Source organism: Mesoplodon bidens (genome assembly GCF_964165515.1).
Source record: "Mesoplodon bidens genome assembly, contig: HAP1_SCAFFOLD_1652, whole genome shotgun sequence".
Lineage (NCBI taxonomy): Eukaryota > Metazoa > Chordata > Mammalia > Artiodactyla > Ziphiidae > Mesoplodon > Mesoplodon bidens.
This window is the reverse complement of record NW_027672223.1, coordinates 1-21,588: the sequence shown is the minus strand read 5'-3', so window position 1 is coordinate 21,588 and position 21,588 is coordinate 1. Positions and strand designations below refer to the sequence as shown.

At 39.4% G+C, this 21,588-nt stretch overlaps 1 protein-coding gene and 1 long non-coding RNA gene across 2 annotated transcripts; one reads left to right on the top strand and one right to left on the bottom strand.

Annotated features, from left to right (window-relative positions):
* Nucleotides 1-3,582: 3,582 nt before the first annotated feature.
* On the bottom strand, nucleotides 3,583-5,206 carry LOC308610465 (RNA-binding protein FXR1-like). The gene has a single exon (XM_081259593.1). The coding sequence runs from the start codon at nucleotides 5,146-5,148 to the stop codon at nucleotides 3,841-3,843; it is 1,308 nt and encodes a 435-aa protein (XP_081115719.1). The 5' UTR covers nucleotides 5,149-5,206; the 3' UTR covers nucleotides 3,583-3,840.
* Nucleotides 5,207-10,348: 5,142 nt separating this feature from the next.
* Nucleotides 10,349-21,588, top strand: LOC308610466. Its single transcript, XR_014014556.1, has 3 exons — nucleotides 10,349-10,642; nucleotides 20,758-20,875; nucleotides 21,507-21,588. It is a non-coding gene; the product is annotated as an uncharacterized lncRNA (long non-coding RNA).

Below are 21,588 nucleotides of genomic sequence, written 5' to 3'. Positions count from 1 at the left end.
CTCCGTTTCAGGAACTTTAAAAGGCCGTCTGTTCCAATGGCTCTCAATCCTGGCCTTACATCAGAATCACTGGGAAGCTTGTGAAAATATACATTTCCTGGCCTCACCCCAGACTTAATGAATCAGAATGTCTAGGGGCACAGTCTTTCAATCTATGTATTAAATAAGTGTCAAAAATAATCCTCAAGCAATAGAGCACTGGGCTTTGGGGTGTGTACTGGGGAGCAAATGGCCTCCAAAGAGCAACAATTCTTCCTCCCACCCAAGTTTTATTGAGATATAATTGGCACATAACATTGTATTAGTTTAAGGGGAACAACATAATAATTTGATGTATGTAGGTATTGTGAAATGGTTACCACAATAAGTTTAGTTAATATCCATCACCTCAGAGTTATGATTTTTTTCTTGTAATAAGAACTTTTAAGATCTACTCTTTCTGCAACTTTCAAATATATTAACTACAGTCACCAGGCTATACATTAGACCCCCAGAACTTATTAATCTTATAACTGGCATTTTGTCCCTTTTGATCACCTTCATCCATTTCTCCCACCCACACTCCCTGACACTGGCAACCACCAATCTATTCTGTTTGAATGAGTTTGGTGTTTTTTTTAGATTCCATATATAAGTGAGATCACACAATATTTGTCTTTCTCTGTCTGACTTACTTCACTTAGCATAATGCTGTCAAGGTCTATCCGTGTTGTTGCAAATGGCAGGATTTCCTTCTTTTTTATGGCTGAAAAATATTCCATGATGTCATCTTCTTTATCCATTCATCTGTCAGTGGACGCTTAGGTTGTTTCCATGTCTTAGCTATTATAAATAATGCTGCAATGAGCATGCGTGTACAGATATCTCTTGGAGATAGTGATATCACTTCCTTCAGATATATAACCAGAAGTGGGATTGCTGGATGAAATTTGAAGCAGCTATCTGCGGATGATGTTATAAAAAAAATTCTCCTATAATAGGTGAGTTTGGCCATCTCTGGCAATGACCTAACTTAGACAGTGATCTGTAAATGGAAGTTAAGAATTCAGGAACACAAGGAGGAAAGGAGAATTGACCCTGACTGAGAAAAAGTACTATGTGCCAGGCCCTTTACACACATCACCTCATTCAGTCCTTACCCTCAACCAGACCCAGGTACTGTTTTGCCATGTTATATACGAGGAAACTGAATCACCTGTAAGTAAAGTAACACTAGCCTGAGGTCACGTAGCAACTTAGTGATGGATAAAAAGTTTGTTTCTAAACTCCACTAAGTCTTGCAACCTTCAATTCAATCAAGTTGAGAGGAAATGGACATAACATATGATTATAAGATGTTTGAAACTGCAGAATACTCACATGTCCAGTTGTTTTCTTGAAAAGAAGGGCCACAGTAATAAAAGGACTCTAAAACAGGAGCCAAACAGCAAGGCTGGGTCCAAAGGTGTCCAATGTCGTCCAGGTCATACCTACTTCTCATCAGGTATGTCCCCCAGGGGCAACAGCCCAGTGACATTAGCATCTGAGACTGTCCCATTCACACGCCTGGCTTGATTACAGGCTCATCAAGTGCCTTCTGACTAGAATGTAACTTACAGTGTAAATGGACCTATACGAAGAGAATGACCTGACTAGCATGTAGGAGTATTCCAGGTCCCTCGGGATTATATTTCTCAATATAAATTTGTAAATTAGCATGACGATTTTATGCCTCAGACTCCTTTCAGTTTAATTTCAGTTGGTAATTCAGTTTAAATACAGTTGGTTTCTTCAGGAAACCAACTGGCTCAGAGAACCTTGACAAGATGTAGTCTTTCTACTTGTACAGCTGAGGAACACTGACTCCTAGTTCTCCCTCCTTTCCGTTCCTCCTAGTTAGTCTCCACTCTCCTGACCAGTTGCAGAGGCAGGGAGGGCAATTCTAAACATGAGGCTGCTGCAAAGACCACAATCCCCGGCCTCCTCACAGAGGAGAGCAGCACCACTATTTCTCAGTCTGAGCTACTTTCCTCTGTGTGCCTCAGTTTTTTCCCATTAGTACAGAGTAGTATCTATCAAAGGCTATTTATTGAATAAAGCATTTGGGTGGGGGGGAGAGTAATAAATGTTATCCATAAGTGAATCCCGATAACTTAAAAGCAGGAAATAACAGTTAGTTATACAGAAACACTCAAAACATCTCAGACTGTGCCTGGTACAGATAAACTACTACATAAATCTCCTCTAAAGAGGAGAGAGGTTATTTTTGGCTGAAGTGATCTGGGAAAGCTCCATGTTGTAGAAAATGGCATTTAAACTGGTGCTTGAAGCAGACAGAGGATTTTAATACGTGGAATTTGAAGAGAGTGATCCACATGCAGCAGTCAGCATGGATAAAGCGGCTGGTGCCTCTGTGTAATGATATGTGGAAATAACAGAAGGACTCCTGAAATATTTATTTTACTATGGGTACATTTTATTTTGTATATATTCGATCTCAATGAAGTGAGGTTTAGATTTCTTTTTGTCTTTGTGTGAAAACTGAGGTTGTGGATATCTCCTTGTGGGTGTGTTTTTCTGCATCACGTGGACATGAACTGTGTAGATGGGTCTCCTGAATCTGACCATATGTGTTTCTAGGTATAAATGTCTGCGTGGGTGCATTTCTCTACAGACTTTTTGATCTTTGTGGGTATGTGCACAGGTAGTCCTGAGGGAATGGGAAGGAAAGAGAGAGGAAGGAGTAGAGGTGAGGAGGAGAAGAAAGAGAGGAAAGGGAGTGAGAAGCTGTTGAGCTGAACCTCTGTCCAAAGCCCAAATGTGAAACTCCTACACATCATTAGTATTTTAAGTAGTTGATAATTGATTGTCCTATTGACCTTGGAAAGTTCTTTTTCTAATAATAAAACATTCATTGGTAAAAGGCTAGTGTTTCAAACTGCTATGTTTTATCCATCACATTCTATGTCTTTTCATTTGTCCTTCCTTTCACCCAATTTAGTCCTCTTTTTGTATTTTTTTTTTCTTTTGGTGTCTTATTTTCTTATCCTCCCAGTCCTATTAATTTCTTTATTGGAGTTTTTTTCTTTCTATAAGTTTTTCCTTTCTCTTCTAACTTATGGAGCTAATACCATACCCCACCCATACCCCAGAAAACAAATGTTTTTACATTGTGAAAGGGGTACTTCTTGTTGTAAAGATAGCTTAGGCTCAATCTTGGTGTTTATCTTCACTGCCACAGTTGAATCAACAGATTTAAATTGGGTGCTTTGGTGTATGTTAAAGGCATTGTTCTAGTTACTGAAGAAACAGAGAAAAATGCCTAGAATAGTCAACCAATTATATTAATGATCATCTTTAACTAAAGTAACCAGCTTTTCTTTTCTCCAGACATAGGAGAAAACTAGAAGACAGAAAAGCAAGAGTGATTTAGGTAGTTTTTCCATGGGCATCTACTACATATCATCTTAAGAAAAACTGAGGTGGCAAATAATCATCCGGTGAATTTGCATATTTTTTCGTATTTGTTAATATACTGTCATTCCAAGAAATGAGAGTAAATCAAAATTATATTTAGTGAGTGGTATTTTTTGTTTGTTTGTTTTTTGCCAGCAACTTTTTTTTAATGTTACATATACTATTCTCAAGGCACATCTGATGATATATTTTATAACACAGTAGGTGTCAAAGTTATGTTTAACATATGATTTCTTCAGGATCCCTCCCCTTTCTGAATTCCAAATGGAGGAACTGAAAGTGCGATGTAAAGACTGGCGATCCATATTCTATCTTTGGCAAGCTTGTACAAGCACTATTGTAAAATGTAATGTAAAAGAACTGTAAACTAGGAACTTCTTCAGTTTATGAAACACCATTCAGGACTGCTGCTTCTTGAGTATTTTCTTCTTTTAAGGTATTAATCTTTTCTTCTCCTGGAGTACACTGTAGCTTAGAAATTTCATCGCCAGAAGCACTAGTTGGGCCATTTATTGCCTTTTCTGAAGGACCATGCTCTTCAATCACATCTTTTGCCATTTCTTTCTTGTTTTTAGCCAAAGTTTCCCTTGGGAGGTTTCTTTGTCTGCTCTGAGACTCAGCTCTAGAAATATAATCTGCAACTGTGACTAGCCCATTTTCATTAACTGAAGCTGTATCAGATTCAGTCATCCCATCCATCAGAACAGCATCTTCATCAGTCCTTCGTCTACGAGACCGCCTACGACGGTTAGTACTGTGATGAGATTCGCTGGCATCAGTGTCTGCAGTCTGATCTGATTCTGTATTATCAAGTAAGCTGTATGGATTGCTGTCTGGATCTTTGAGCACAGAACTGATGGAAGATTTGCCACCACGTGGTCCACCACGACCTCGACCCCCTGAAACACTTCTGCCTCTTCCTCCTGGGCGTCTCCGGCTGTCACGCTGATGCCAGCTCTCTCGGTCATCTTCTCCCGCCAATGACCAATCACTCAGCTCGTCTTTATGCTCAGATTCAGTTTCAGATGGGTTAGACAGCTCAGAGTTTGTACCATAACCGGAGGTGTAATTAGGGCCCCGACGACCTCTGCCTCTTCCACTATAAGACCTAGAACCAATCTGTCGTAGCTGTTCATCAATCTGCAGGCGTTCCATTCTTAGCTGTTCTACTTCCTTTAGATAAGCAATATGATACTCTAAAAGAACTTGCACATTTCCAATGCTTTCTTTAGTGCCAACAAATACAAATGGAACCATCCCATCTTCTCTAGGTAGTTTATTTTCATTGTCTCCTTCAATTCTCACCCGAACCACACCAGATTTGTCTACTATTTCTTGAATAACTTTGCCATTCTTCCCAATTACTTTTCCAACAAGATTCCTAGGAACCTGAATAAAATCCTCCACAAATTCCAAAAAACCTCTAGCCTTTTTTACAGCATCAGCACTCTCACCGTAGATTCTAAATGTTCCAGTATCTTCATCTAGCTCAATAGCTGTAACTCCAGGAACCTTTCTAGCTTGCTGTATGTTACTACCATGTGTTCCTATTGCCAGGCCCATCAAATCTTCTCTCACAACAAATTCCTCATGAAAAGCTGCTGCAAGTTGTTTTGTGCATTCTAAATGCTTAGTGGCCTCTTCATTTCTGGACATAAGCATCAACTTCGTACGAATACTTCGCAAATGCATGTCACTCAAAATATTTACTCTCTTAACAGTTGCTTTAGTGAGTGGTATTTATGCATCTGTTTCTTAGAAATAGTTCAGGTATCCAAAGATGGTTTATTAACTAACTTAATCATTTGTTTAATGATTAAGCTCTTCAGGTTAAAGATCTGGAAATATAATTTTAGCTTATGAGTTCTAGAATTGTAAGGATTGTAAGGATTTCATAATAATTTCAGAAACAATGACTTGAAAATTGCTCAAACTTAATAAAAGTCATAAACTTACACATTCAAAATGTTCAATGAGCTCCAAACAGGACAAATTAAAAGCAAACCATGCCCAGACACATCATAATCAAGTTTTTTAGAAGTTTCTTAAAACCAAAGATAAAGAAATCTTGAAAACAACAAGAGAAAAATACTACATTACACAGAGGACTCAAATCAATAAAATTAGAAATAAAAAAGGAGAAGTTACAACTGACATCACAGACATACAAAGGATCATGAGAGATTACTACAAGCAACTATATGCCAATAAAAGGGACAACCTGGAAGAAATGGACAAATTCTTAGAAACGTATGACCTTCCAAGACTGAACCGGGAAGAAATAGAAAATATGAACAGACAAATCACAAGTAATGAAACTGTCATTAAAAATCTTCCAACAAACAAAAATCCAGGACCAGATGTCTTCAGAGGTGAATTCTATCAAAGATTTAGAGAAGAGCTAACACCTATCCTTCTCAAACTCTTCCAAAAAATCGCAGAGGATGGATAATCCCAACCTGATTCTAGGAGGCTACGATCACCCCGATACCAAAACCAGACAAAGATATCACAAAGAAAGAAAATTACAGGTCAATACCACTGATGAACATGGATGCAAAAATCCTCAACAAAATACTAGCAAACCGAATCCAACAATACATTAAAAGGATCATGCACCATGATCAAGTGAGATTTATCCAGGGATGCAAGGATTCTTCAATATATGCAAATCAATCAGTGTGATACACCATATTAAAAAATTGAAGAATAAAAACCATATTATCGGGCTTCCCTGGTGGCGCAGTGGTTGAGAGCCCGCCTGCCGATGCAGGGGACACAAGTTCATGCCCTGGTCTGGGAAGATCCCACATGCCGCAGAGCGGCTAGGCCCGTGAGCCATGGCCGCTGAGCCTGCGTGTCCAGAGCCTGTGCTCCGCAACGGGAGAGGCCACAACAGTGAGAGGCCCGCGTACCGCAAAAAAAAAAAAAAAAAAAAAAAAAAGAAACATATGATCATCTCAATAGATGCAGAAAAAGCTTTTGACAAAATTCAACACCCGTTTATGATAAAAACTCTCCAGAAAGTGGGCATAGAGGGAAACCTACCTCAACATAATAAAGGCCATATATGACAAACCCACAGGAAACATTATTCTCAATGGTGAAAAACTGAAAGTATTTCCTCTAAGATGAGGAACAAGACAAGGGTGTCCACTCTCACCACTATTATTCAACATAGTTTTGGAAGTCCTAGCCACGGCAGTCAGAGAAGAAAATGAAATAAAAGGAATATAAATTGGAAAAAAAGAAGTAAAACTGTCACTGTTTGCAGATGACATGATACCATACAAAGAAAATCCTAAAGGGATTTCCCTGTAGGCACTGTGGTTAAGAACCCACTGCCAATGCAGGGGACATGGATTCGATCCCTGGTCTGGGAAGATCCCACATGCCATGGAGCAACTAAGCCCGCAAGCCACAACTACTGAGCCCGTGTGTCACAACTACTGAAGCCTGTGTGCCCTTGAGCCTGCGTGCCACAACTACTGAGCCCATGCGCCACAACTACTGAAGCCTGTGTGCTCTAGGGCCTGCATGCTGCAACTACTGAAGCCTGAGCACCTAGAGCCTGTGCTCTGCAACAAGAGAAGCCACCACAGTGAGAAGCCTGCACACCGCAACAAAGAGTAACCCCTGCTCACAGCAACTAGAGAAAGCCTGCACACAGAAATGAAGACCCAACGCAGCCAAAAAATAAATTAAAAAAAAAAGAAAATCCTGAAGATGGCACCAGAAACTACTAGAACCAATCAATGAATTAAGTAAAGTTGCAGGATACAAAATTAACACAGAGAAATCTCTTGCATTGCTATACACTAACAACAAAAGTTTAGAAAGAAAAATTAAGGAAACAATCCCATTTACCACTGCAACAAAAAAAGATAAAATACCTAGGAATAAACCTACCTAAGGAGGCAAAAGACCTATACACAGAAAACTATAAGATACTGATGAAAGAAATCAAAGATGACACAAACAGATGGAGAGACATACTATGTTCTTGGATTGGAAGAATCAATACTGTGAAAATGACTATACTACCCAAAGCAATCTACAGATTCAATGCAATCCCTATCAAATTACCAATGGCATTTTTCACAGAACTAGATCAGAAATTTTTACAATTTACATGGAAACACAAAAGACCCCAAATAGCCAAAGCGATCTTGAGAAAGAAAAACAGAACTAGAGGAATCAGGCTCCCTGACTACGGACTCTACTACAAAGCTACAGTAATCAAAACAGTATGGTACTGGCACAAAAACAGAAATATAGATCAATGGAAGAGGATAGAAAGCCCAGAGATAAACTCACACACATATGGTCACCTTTTCTTTGATAAAGGAGGCAGGAATGTACAGTTGAGAAAGGAAAGCCTCTTCAATAAGTGGTGCTGGGAAAACTGGACAAGGACATGTAAAAGTATGAAATTATATCACTCCCTAAGACCATACACAAAAATAAGCTCAAAATGGATTAAAGACCTAAATGTAAGTCCAGAAACTATCAAACTCTTAGAGGAAAACATAGGCAGAACACTCTAGGACATAAATCACAGCAAGATCCTTTTTGACCAACCTCCTAGAGGAATGGAAATAAAAACAAAAATAAACAAATGGGACCTAATGAAACTTCAAAGCTTTTGCACAGCAAAGGAAACCATAAACAAGATGAAAAAACAACCCTCAGAATGGGAGAAAGTATTTGCAAATGAAGCAACTGACAAAGGATTAATCTCAAAAATATACAAGCAGCTCATGCAGCTCAATATCAAAAAAAACAAACAAATCCAAAAATGGGTGGAAGATCTAAATAGACATTTCTCCAAAGAAGACATACAGATGGCCAACAAACACATGAAAGGATGCTCAACATCACTAATTAGAGAGATGCAAATCAAAACTACAATGAGATATCACCTCACCCTTGTCAGAATGGCCATCACCAAAAATCTACAAACAATAAATGCTGGATAGCATGTGGAGAAAAGGGAACCCTCTTACACTGTTGGTGGGAATGTAAATTGATACAGCCACTATGGAAAACAGTATGGAGGTCCCTTAAAAAACTAAAAGTAGGGCTTCCCTGGTGGCGCAGTGGTTGAGAGTCCACCTGCCGATGCAGGGGACACGGATTCACGCCCCGGTCCGGGAGGATCCCACATGCTGCGGGATGGCTGGGCCCGTGAACCATGGCCGCTGAGCCTGCACGTCCAGAGCCTGTACTCCGCAACAGGAGAGGCCACAACAGTGAGAGGCCCGCATACCGCCAAAAAAAAAAAAAAAAAAACTAAACTAAAAGTAGAACTACCATATGACCTAACAATCCCACTACTGGGCATATACCCTGAGAAAACCATAATTCAAAAAGACACATGCACCCCAGTGTTCATTGCAGCACCATTTACAATAGCCAGGTCATGGAAGCAACCTAAATGTCCATCGACAGATGAATGGATAAAGAAGATGTGGTACATATATACAATGGAATATTACTCAGCCATAAAAAGGAATGAAATTGGGTCATTTGTAGAGACGTGGATGGACCTACAGAGTGTCATACAGAGTGAAGTAAGTCAGAAAGAGAAAAACAAATATCATATAGTAATATGTATACATGGAATCTAGGAAAATGGTACAGATGACCTTATTTGCAATACAGAATAGAGACACAGACGTAGAGACAAATGTATGGATACCAAGGGGCTTTTGAAAGGGGTGAGGTGGGAGGAATTGGGAGATTGGGATTGACACATATACACTATTGATACTATGCATAAAATAGACAACTGAGGGGAACATACTGTATAGCACAGGGAACTCTACTTAATGCACTGTGGTGTCTTAAATGGGAGGAAAATCCAAAAGGGAGGGGATATATGTACATGTATGGCTGATTCATTTTGCTGTGCAATAGAAGCTAACACAACATTGCAAAACAGCTATACTCCAATAAAAATTAACAAAAAAAAGAAAAATACTACGTTACAGTTTGAATGACTGAATTTCTCATCAAAAACCATAGAGGCCAGAAGACAGTGTAACAACATCTTTAAAGTGTTAAAATTCCACATTCCAGCTAAAATGTCCTTGAAAAATGAAGATGAACTAACATGCACCCCAGTGTTCAAACTGTCAAGATATGGAAGCAACGTGTCAATCAACAGATGACTAGATAAAGATGTGGTATATATATACAATGGAATACTACTCAGCCATAAAAAAGAATGAAATTTTGGCATTTGCAACATGGATGGACTTAGAGGGTACTTATGCTAAGTGAAATAAGTCAGACAGAGAAAGGCAAATACTGTATGGTATCACTTATATGTGGAATCTAAAAAATAAAACAAACCAGCGAATATAACAAAAAGGAAACAGACTCACAATATAAAGAGCAAACTAGTGGTTACCAGTGGGGAGAGGGAAGTGGGGAGGGGCAAGATAGGGATAGCAGATTAAGAAGTACAAACTATTATGTATAAAATCAGGGACTTCCCTGGTGGTGCAGTGGTTAAGAATCTGCCTGCCAATGCAGGCAACATGGGTTTGAGCCCTGGTCCGAGAAGATCCCGCATGTCACGGAGCAACTAAGCCCATGCGCCACAACTACTGAGCCTGCACTCTAGAGCCCACGTGCCGCAACTACTGAAGCCACACACCTAGAGCCCGTGCTCCACAACAAAGAGAAGCCACTGCAATGAGAAGCCCGCGCACTGTAACGAAGAGTAGCCCCCGCTCACCACAACTAGAGAAAGCCCGTGCGCAGCAACGAAGACCCAACGCAGCCAAAAATAAATAAAGTTAAAAAAAAATTAAAATAAAATAAAATAAATAAGCTACAAGGATATATTATACAAACACAGAGGGAATATAGCTAATATTTTATAATAACTATAAATGGAGTATAACCTTAAAAAATTGTAAATCACTAAAAAAAGTATAAATCACTATGTTGTACACCTGTAACTTATATAATATTGTACCTCAACTATATCTTAATTTTAAAAGTTTTTTTAAATGAAGATGAACTAGAAACATTCTCATAAGAAAGAAAACTAACAGAATCTGTCACCAGTAGACCTGCTCTAAAAGATATTCTAAAGGAAGTTCTTCAGGCCTAAGAGACATGATCCCAGAAGGAAAGCTGAAACTTCAAGAATTAAGGAAGAACAACAGAAAAGGTAAATATCAGGATAAATAGACTATTTTTCTACTCTTAAGTACTTTAATATATGTATGAATGTTGAAACCAACAATTACAACATTGTATTTATAGATGTAATACATAAGACACTGATAAAGGGACATGATAAAGGGAGCTTTGTGGTTGCAAGGCTCCTGTGTTTCACTCGAAGTGATATTAAATCTAAATAGACTGTGAGAGCTGGGTATGTATGATATATTATAATCACTGGAGCGACCACTAAAAATGATGCAAAGCTACATGGCCAAAAGCCAGTAAATAAGTTAAAACAGAATATTAGTAAATATGCACAAATTCCAATAGAAGCCAGGAAAGAGGAGCAAGAAACAAAGACAAACAAGAAAATAATAAAATGTACAACTAAATCTAACCATTTCAATTATCACAGTAAATATAAATGGTCTATACATACCAAATAAAACAAAGAAATTCTCACATTCAATTTTTAAAAGACCAAACTATATAACAATATGCTGCTTTCAAGAAACCTACTAGGTAGATAGATAGGTAGATACATAGATAGATAGATAGATAGATAGATAGATAGATAGATAGATAGATAGGTAATGCAAACACTAATCAGAAAAAAAGCTGGATTGGCTCTTTCAATGTCAGAAAAAGCAGACCTCAGAACAAGGAAAATTACCAGCAGTAAAGAGGAAAATTTTATAGTGAAGAATGGGGCAACTACCCAAGAAGAGAACAATTTTAAATGTATATGCTCCTAAGAACCCAGAGCTCCAGAATACATGAAACAAAAACTGATAGAAAAGAGATAGAGACAAATCCACAAGTACACCTGGACATTTAAATACCGCTCTCTCTGTAACAGGTAGACCAAAAATTAGCAAGGATATAGAAGACCAGAACAATACTATTAACCAACTTGACCATATTGACATTTATAGAGCACGCCACTCAACAGGAGCAGAATACACATTCATTTCAAGTGCACATGGCGTATTCATCAAGATAAGCCATATTCTGGGCCGTAAAACAAAACTTAACAATTTTTTAAAAATTAAAATTGTACACAGTATATTGTCTGATCATAAAATAATTAAACTGCAAGTCATTATTTAATGACTAGAAAGATTTCTGGAAAATTCCCAAATATTTGGAAATTACAAAATGCTGATGGAAAAAAATTGCTGATGAAAAAAATCAGAGAAGATCCAAATAAACAAAGAGACATATTAAGTTTAAAGACTGGAAAATTTAATTTAGTTAATGTTTCAATTTTCCCCAAATTGATCTGGACATTCCCAGCAGGATTTCTTATAGATTTATATGGAAAAGCAAAGAAAGTAGAATACCCAAAACAATTGAAGAAAAGGAAAGTAAAGTGGAGGATTCCCATTACCTGATTTCAAGGCTTAACTACAGTGACCAACACAGTGTGGTACTGGAGAAAAGAGAGACACAAAAGTCAATGGAACAGAACAGAGCAGGGATTGGCAAACTGTGGCCTGTGGGCCAAATGTGACCGACAGCCTATTTTGAAAATAAAGTTTTATGGAACATAGTCATGCTCATTCGTTTACATGTTGTCTATAGTTGCTTTCATGATACAGTAACTGAGTTGAGTAGTTGCCACAGAGACCATCTGACTTGCAAAGCCTAAACTATTTAATATCTGGCCCTTTAAGGAAAAAAATTATAGTCAATTCCTAAAACAGGGAGTCCAGAAATAGATCCAACACATAAATGGACAAATGATTTTTTTTTTTTTTTTTTTTTTTTTTTTTTTTTTTTTGCGGTATACGGGCCTCTCACTGTTGTGGCCTCTCCCGTTGCGGAGCCCAGGCTCCGGATGCGCAGGCTCAGCGGCCATGGCTCACGGGCCCAGCCGCTCCGCGGCATATGGGATCCTCCCGGACCGGGGCACGAACCCGTATCCCCTGCATCGGCAGGCGGACTCTCAACCACTGCGCCACCAGGGAGGCCCTGGACAAATGATTTTTGATCAAAGTGAAAAGACAAATCAATGGAGAAATGATAAGACTTTTCAACAAATGGTGCCAGAATAATTGTGCATCCATTTGCACCCCCCTCACAATAAAGACCAACTGATTCTTGACTTATACCTCACACACTCCAAATTAACTCAAGACTGATCACAGACCTAAAGGCAAAGTATAATACTAAAACTCTTAGAAGAAAACACAAGAGAACCTTTGTGATTTTGAGCTAGGAACAGAGTTTTTAAATATACTATCCAAGCAAGATTCATAAAAGATCACATTGATAAATTGTACTTCATCAAAATTCTGAACTTTTGCTCTTTGAAAGATACTGTTAAGAGAATGAAAAGACAAGCCACAAATGGGGAGAAAATATTTGCAAATCAGATATTTGACAAAGGACTTTATCCAAAATATATAAAAAAAACTCTCAAAACTCCACAGTAATAAAACAAACAACCCAATTTTAAAATGGGCAAAAAAAGATATACAGATGGCAAATAAGCACATGAAAGATGCCCCACATCACGTCATCAAGGAAATACAAATTAAAACAATGAGGATGGACCTAGAGTCTGTCATACATGGTGAAGTAAGTCAGAAAGAGAAAAACAAATACTATATGCTAACACATATATATGGAATCTAAAAAAAAAAATGGTTCTGATGAACCTAGGGGCAGGACAGGAATGAAAATGAAGATGTAGAGAATGGACTTGAGGACATGGGGAGGGGGAAGGGTAAACTGAGACGAAGTGAGAGAATAGCGTTGACATATATACACTACCAGATGCAAAATAGCTAGTGGGAAGCAGCCACAGAGCACAGGGAGATCAGCTCAGTGCTTTGTGTCCACCTAGAGGGGAGGGATAAGGAGGGTGGGAGGGAGACGCAAGAGGGAGGGGATATGGGGATATATGTATATGTATAGCTGATTCACTTTGTTATAGAGCAGAAACCAACACAACACTGTAAAGCAATTATACTCCAATAAAGATGTTAAATTAAAAAAAAAAAAACAACAATGAGATACCACTAAACACCTATTAAAATGGCCAAAATCCAGAACACTGACACCACCAAATGCTGGCAAGGATGTAGAGGAACAGGAAATAATCTGTAATGTTTTGTAATGGACAAAAGCCTTGACAGACAGTTAACCAAAGAAAGATACACAGATGACAAATCAGCACGTAAAATGATGTTCAATATTATTAGTCATTAGGGAAATGCAAATTAAAGCCACAATGAGATAGTAGTATAAACCTAATAGAATGCCTAAAAACCAAACCAAACCAACAACAACAACAACAAAACTGATGTTACCAAGTGCCAGTCAGGATGTAGAACAATTGGAACTCTCATTCTCATACATTGCTGGTGGAAATGCAAAATGGTACAGCTACTTTGGAAAACATTTTAGCAGTTTCTTATAAATTTAACAGACTTACCGTACAGCCCAGTTATCCCAGTCCTAGGTATTTACCTAGTGAAATGAAAGCCTCTGATGACACAAAAAACCTGTACGTGCATTTTTCTCATTTTTCTCTCATTTTCAGCCTTGATCCTGCCACCAGATGTCTCAACTGCTTTTGGCTTCTCAGCTTGACTCTCAGTTTTTCTTACAAACTTTCTTTATACCTCTTCCTAATCATCCTGTTCTTTGCTGCTTCAGTAAGTTACGCATCTTAGCATCAGCCCCTGGAACATAACCCCTAGCACCAGCAAATACTCCACATAGGACTACTAGTTTCAATTATAAGCATGATGTCATGCAAGCCCATTGCTCTGTTTTATCCATAAACATTTTTTTAAATAAATACACAATAGCATGTACTCTCTAATGGGCCCTCTACTAATTTTTAACACACTGGAAACTACCAAACTATGAAGTTTTACAAAAATTGGAATAAAACTTCTCTAATGGCTCTGTTTAACTGAAGAAAATCCTGAGACGGAAAGACAGTACATAAAAATAAATTGTTAAATTTTACAACCACTTATCTATATATATAAGGACTTTCCTAATGCTCTTCAAAACAAGTCAGAAATACAAACAAGGGGGCTGGGGCTCAAATGTAAGATTAGATCAGCTTTTTTTTTTTTTTTTTTTGGCAGCACCGCAGCCTGTGGAATCTTAGTTCCCCGACTAGGGATGGAACCCGGGCCCTCAGCAGTGAAAGTGCAGATTCCTAACCACTGGACCGCCAGGGAATTCCCTAGGTCAGCTTTTTTTTTTTTTTTTAAAAAAAGCTACTTTTTTTGGTGTATGTGTTCGAGTTTAAAATTTTTGACCCAACCTCCCACCAGCACTATATTATCACACAAAATAAATATAAAATTACAAAAAGTGCTACTTAGGAATAAGAAGGGTATCCTGATGTGTATAGGACTGACATGCAGCCTAACCTTGGGGATATGGCTATCAGGGAAAGCTTTGCAGAGGAAGTGACATTTAGGCTGAGACTGAAAGAGTGAGTTTATTTGAAGAAGAACGTTTTAGACAGGGAAGTACACAAGGGGGTTGAAGTGGGAAAGCACTTGCACTATGAGGAACTGAAACAGACAGTACAGTGTGGTGGTGAAGTGCCCAGGTTCCAAAGTCAAATGGCCTGGGTTTGAATCCCAGCTATGCTCCCAACTTGCTGTGTGACCTTGGAAAAGTTACATAACCTCTCTGGACCTTGGTTTCCTCATTTATACCTACCTCATAGGGTGTTTGTAATTGTTCAGTAAATATTAGCTTATTATTATTCTGACTGGTGAGATTAAAATGAAGCGGTACTACAAGTTGTTGGAGGGCCACAATATCACAGAGGTTTTTAGGCCCTATTAAAGATTTAGGATTCATTCTAAATGTAATGGAAAACTATTGAAGGATTTTAAGTAGGGGCGTGGCCTCATGAAACTTGTGTTTTAAAACATTAATCAATTGACAAATATTATGCTTCTGCTTTGTGGCAAAAAAAAAAAAAAGACTCTCATGAGCTAAACTTTTCCTATCAGTCCAGGCTTCTTTTCATTCTCTCCTTTGTCTCTTGATCTTCTCATATGTGATAGTCACTTTCTGGTAAGTATTAAGCCAATTCGAAGTTCAGCCCTCATAGGAGTGTTCTTCCCTTTCCCCTCTCGCTTCTCAAACACAGTGTCCCAGTGTCAGGGAAAGTCTACTACTCTTCCCTGGAAACACGGGAGTACAGCTGGTCTCCGTACTCTTTTTCTGCTGGTCTTCAATTGAGCTCTTTCACCCTGTTTATCTCTAATCCATCCCTGACTGTTAGTTTCTGTCCTTCTGGAATCCACTTGGGATCAACAAGCACCACCAGCAACCTCCATTACGGTCATCATCTCAGTGGCTCCAGTGTCCCTTGGTCTTGCTGTCCTCACAGTACTCTAGGGCTACACAGGGACTGTTGAACCTCTGCATTCTAAAAACAGACCACTGAGAACGAGCAGCATTTGGGGAGGAGTTTTACCCAGACACTTGCCTTCACAGATGCTCCTTCGTTGTCTACTCTCCCCTTCCCCACCTCCACATCAAACTTAGAGCTTCTCCAAGGTTTGTACCTGCCATCAGGCTCAAAGGGTCTCAGATCACCTTCGCACTATCTGAATATTTCTGTTACATCCTCCCACCTCCACACCCCTACTCTCAATGAAAGTGCTTTCTTTTACTTCATCATTTTCTCTGGAGGGAGTTTCCCCTCTATCTTATGGTTCTTTATGGTGGAGAACATACTGGTGGAATGGCTACAAGGGAATACGACTGGATTTGGGAAACATGATTGGGGTTAGGATGTCTGTGAAACAAATCCACATTAGTTTATTATTAAAATACCACCTCCATTTAAATTATTTGTTTATTGTCTGTCTCCACAAGATACAAGCTCCAAGAGGGGTGGGTGTCCCTTGTCTGTCTTCTTTACTGCTACATCGCCAGCACCTAGCACAGACTGCTACTCAACAAATATTTGTGGAAAGAATGAAAAAAATAATATGAGCAAACCAATAAATAATGAGTGACTTGTGCTATTGGCACTAGGATCCATTGGAGCACTCTGAGCAGAGGATTGAAGCAATCAGATTTGCAGGTTATCAAATGTCTTTGTATGGACTAAATGTCCCTTACAAATTCACATTTTGAAACCCTAACCCCAATGTGATGGTATTAGGAAGTGGGGCCTTTGGGAGGTAATTAGGATTAGATGAGGTCATGGAGGTGGAGCCCTCATGAATGGGATTGTACCCTTATAAGGGTCAGGATAGAGCTTGCTTCCCCCTCTGTTTTCCACCATCTGAGATTGCAACAAAAAGATGGCCATCTATGAACCAGGAACTGGGTCCTCACCAAACACTGAATCTACTGACTGGCACCTTGATTTGGGCTTCCCAGCCTCCAGAGCCAAAAGAAATAATTCCTGCTATTTATAAGCCACCCAGGGCTTCCCTGGTGGTGCAGTGGTTGAGAGTCCGCCTGCCGATGCAGGGGACACGGGTTCGTGCCCCGGTCTGGGAGGATCCCACATGCCGCGGAGCGGCTGGGCCCGTGAGCCATGGCTGTTGAGCCTGCACGTCCGGAGCCTGTGCTCCGCAACGGGAGAGGCCACAACAGTGAGAGGCCCGCATACCGCAAAAAAAAAATAATAATAATAAAATATAAGCCACCCAGTCTATGGTATTGTTAGAGAAGCCCAAACGTACTAAGTCTTCAAGTTGTCACGTCATCATACACAGCAGTCTGTATTACCCTCCCAAGTAACAGTTATTAATTCTCAAGTATATGTATTTCAGTGGAAGAACTCATTACTGTAGATATTCAAATCTATGAACAACCTCCCCAGAAGAGCTGAGGAGATGTCACAAACCTAAGACTGCCTCCTCCTCTCTCTACATCACCTATTTTTACCCACCACTCCATCTCCTCACATCGTAGCCCTTTAGTCAGCTGCACTAGTTAGCCATTGTAACCCTTTCCGAGAATTTCAGCTGAGATCTGGATACACAGCCCACTCTGATGTGGTATTTGCATTTCGTGCTTAATTTGTCTATAACATTACAAATTCCACACTCCTACATTTCTACTGTTATAATCATAATACTATTTTGGTACCTCTCTTCTGCAAGTGAGATTAGCATTTCTATGTAAAATAGAAAAACTGTTGGTCGTCTCCCTAATGTGTCTAGGGGCTTCATCCAAGCCTGAAGTTTAAATTCTCAGCACCTGGGACAAGGCATCTGTTTATGCAGGTTTCTCAGTGCACTGAAGTGCTGCTGTGGACTCCTGCCTGGGTCTCTTCATGTCAGCGGATGACCTGGCTGACTTTTCCTTTGGTAACATAGAAGGAACCTGAGATCAGAGACACCATTGGGAGTTTTCTCCTAAAACAACATCTCTTGTTCCTAAACCTTATAGGATTTTCCAACAGAATGACAAAGCATGGAGGCTGCACCATTAAAGGAGGTGCCAGGAAGCCAGTGGGCCTAGTGTCCAGAATAAAGAAAGCTTAAGGGCTTTGCAGCTAGTGCTCACACCCAGAGCAGAATCAAGGGAGTGTCTCAGGAAGGGGCCTAGAAGAAGGCAGAAGAGCCCCCAACACATTTCCATCAAGATTGGGGACATTTACTCCTGATATTCATGAAGATTTCTGGTATGACTGTTGGTGACTGTGTGACTGTTGGTCTCATTTTATGAAATCTTGCTGTCAGAGAACTAAAGTTTTAAGCAGGACAAAGAAACAAACAAACTTTTCAGACAGGGTCAGGAACATGGAGAGAAACTTCCCAGATGACCTTTTTGGGCACATTTTTCAATTCCATGACTCTAATTCTGACCTTAAAAATCTACAAGTTGGGGCTTCCCTGGTGGCGCAGTGGTTGAGAGTCCGCCTGCTGATGCAGGGGACACGGGTTCGTGCCCCGGTCCGGGAAGATCCCACATGCCGTTGAGCAGCTGGGCCCGTAAGCCATGGCCGCTGAGCCTGCGCGTCCAGAGCCTGTGCTCTGCAATGGGAGAGGCCACAGCAGTGAGAGGCCCGCGTACTGGAAAAAAAAAAAATCTACAAGTTGTTCATCAACTCATTTCAGTGTCCGAAGAGTGAGGAATAAATTGGGAAACTGCATCAAAATTTGGATGTATCCAGGCAAGAACCCAGACTGAGAAGACATTGGTGGAAGCTGGAAAAGAGGGCAAGAGGCCAAAATCACAGATTGTGGAACTCCAAATTAACTCATTTCAGGGTCATCTAAGCAAGGACTCTGGCTTGCATGTCAATCCACAGCCCTAATACCCTAACAGAAAGAAAAGTGTGAAGTCTTTACCTTGCGGGGGTAGGGGCAGCTGTTTCCCCAGAAATCACCTGAGGTTGAGAAGGCAACAGTGAGAACCTGGGGCTCCTCTCGACCTCCAGAACCTTCTCTCTGGTCTTCTGGCACCTGGCATGTCCCAGGGACTTAATTCTGATCCAGTCTACTCATCTTTACCTGCTCTTTTTCAGCATGGCCAATATTCCTCTCCCTTTACCTCATCCCTTCAAAGCAGGCTCTGGGCTAAGGGAGTTCAGGATGCCTTTAGGTGATATCCTTTCCCACGGCTGCCATCCCACTGAGCTGTCTGCTGCTCCAAGGCATGCCCAAATGTCAGGAAACTGAGCCCATTTTTCCTACGTTGAAGCAGGTGACTTAAAAGGAATAATATTGTAATGAAATTATAGATACTTTTTCTATCTTAAAAAATTTCAGTATGGTGGTATTATTATTTATATTATAATAAATAAAATAATATTTTCTTTAAATATTTTATAAATTCCTAAGTATATTTTTCCTAAAATAAACAAGTATATATTTAAATACTTTTATATAAATAGCTTAAACATAAACACTTAACCTATTGCTATAACAAAATACTATTTTGATATAAATGTTTCAGGAACAAGTTTTTCCACACATATTCTAAATATACCCTAATCATGCTTCTATTCTCTATCCCAGCCTAACTCCCATTAGAATGTAAGTCCCTCCTCCACAATGATGTGAGTCCTCCCCATCCTGCCAGAATATAAGCTTCATGTGAGCAGGCACTCCTTTTTTGTTCACCGCTCTATACCTAGCTCCAAGAACAATGCTTGATAAACAGTAGTCACTCAATAAATATTGCTGAATAAGTGAAGGTACATCTGCATGCATCTTTACCCAAAGACAGGAACACGAAAGAAAGAAATCAAGTGGAGGCAATAAGAATGCATATGTTACTTGGGTCTTGTTACAGTATTAATAATGGATAACATGTATTAAGCACTCATTAGGTAAATACGTTAGGCGCTATGCTAAACACTTGATATGTAAAAATATGATATAGACACTATTATTAATTTTATTTTTTAAAAATCTGAAGAAAACAATTTTTGAGAAGTTAGTGTTGTTATTATGTACCTATATATAATATCTTTTTTAATTTAGCAAAGTACTAAACCATCTTCAGGAGTTACTCTTCATAATAAAATTAGAGAATAAAACAGTGTTCAAGTTCTTCTTATTCGGATTCTCAAAGTCACAAAGGAAGTAAAAGAGGTGCAATAAGGATTTTGATTCCTTAATTCTAGTATATGGCCAAAGCAGCTCAAAATTCTTCCCAGAAGACAAATACAAACATCTGTGGTACTGTTGCCCATGTCACAAGGTTCTGGTGCAGGAAAGTTAATAAGTGATTACAAAATTCTTTGTAAATACAAAGTGCTATAGAAATGCAAAACATCTACAACAACAATAATTAGTTCTAATCACCATCTCTCTTCTGTGTGCAGCTGTCTCTCAGAATTCACTTTGGGAGTTGAATCACCCCATCTCAACAAATAAAGCAACCTCCCTCTTTCTCAGACCTTACTAAGAAGCCGTCCCTCATTCCTCCCTCCAGCCATGCCCAAGCCACCCTCCACCCCCTACACACATCCTTCTCCCACATGATGAGCGAAGGCTGAATGCTGACATTAATGCTCTCCTGACAGCAGAAAGCAGTGATCAGACAGGTTGAATGATTCAATGGAAATTTAATCGGATCTCATTTTAGCTATGTGTAAGAAGCAACCTGCTGTGAACTAGAATTGTAATGCTGGAAGTTATCTGATTCCTACAGGCCTCTCTTCCTTCTCTGCCCTGGTGAATGACTGCTAAAGGAATTTAAAGCATGTAAAACATGATAAACACTGATTTGTTGCCTTGGCCATTGAACTGGACATGTTGCCTTCTTGCAGGTAAAACTGAAGAGGAGTATGATAGATTCTAAATTTTATTTATAAGGGTGAAGCTTTTAAATGTACTCACTTAAGTTGCTTCTTGAGGCAGTAATGTCCTATTTCCTTTAAATTAGACTTCCAGCTTTGAACCCAGTTTATAAAGCAAAGCAAAATGAAACAAAAACCTAGACAAAGAAACCTCTGTCAGTAGAACACTTTAGCAAAGACTGATGACCTGAAGAATAGGGTTGACAAGATGCGATTGGTCAGTTCACTGCTCTGAAGGAGAGGCATCCTTTATTTGTGGCTGCCTAGGGAAGGCCAGTTACAACGCAGAAAAGCTAAGAAATGGTAGGAGAAAGTGGAGAAACAAACAGGAAAAGAGTGAAAAACTGGACATAAGAAAAATGGAAGGTATAGAAGAAACAGCAACTTTTACAGTTGATTGTGCCACAGTTCAAGAAGAATATAGCGACCACTGTTACACTGTTGGCCCCCACGTGATCTCCCAGTATTTGCCTCTGTGTAGTCCTCTTTCTTAGAACCTGAGTTGGGAGTATGACTTATTTTAATTAACTGGAAGTGGCAGAGTCATGCTCTATCAGTTCTTGTTCCAAGCCTTAAGAAGTTCTGCTTTTGTTCTCTTCAGAGCCATGATCTGCTTTATAAGAATTCTGTTAGCCTGCTGGAGCTATGTGGAGAGGCTGTCAGAAAAGCCACATAAGAGGGAG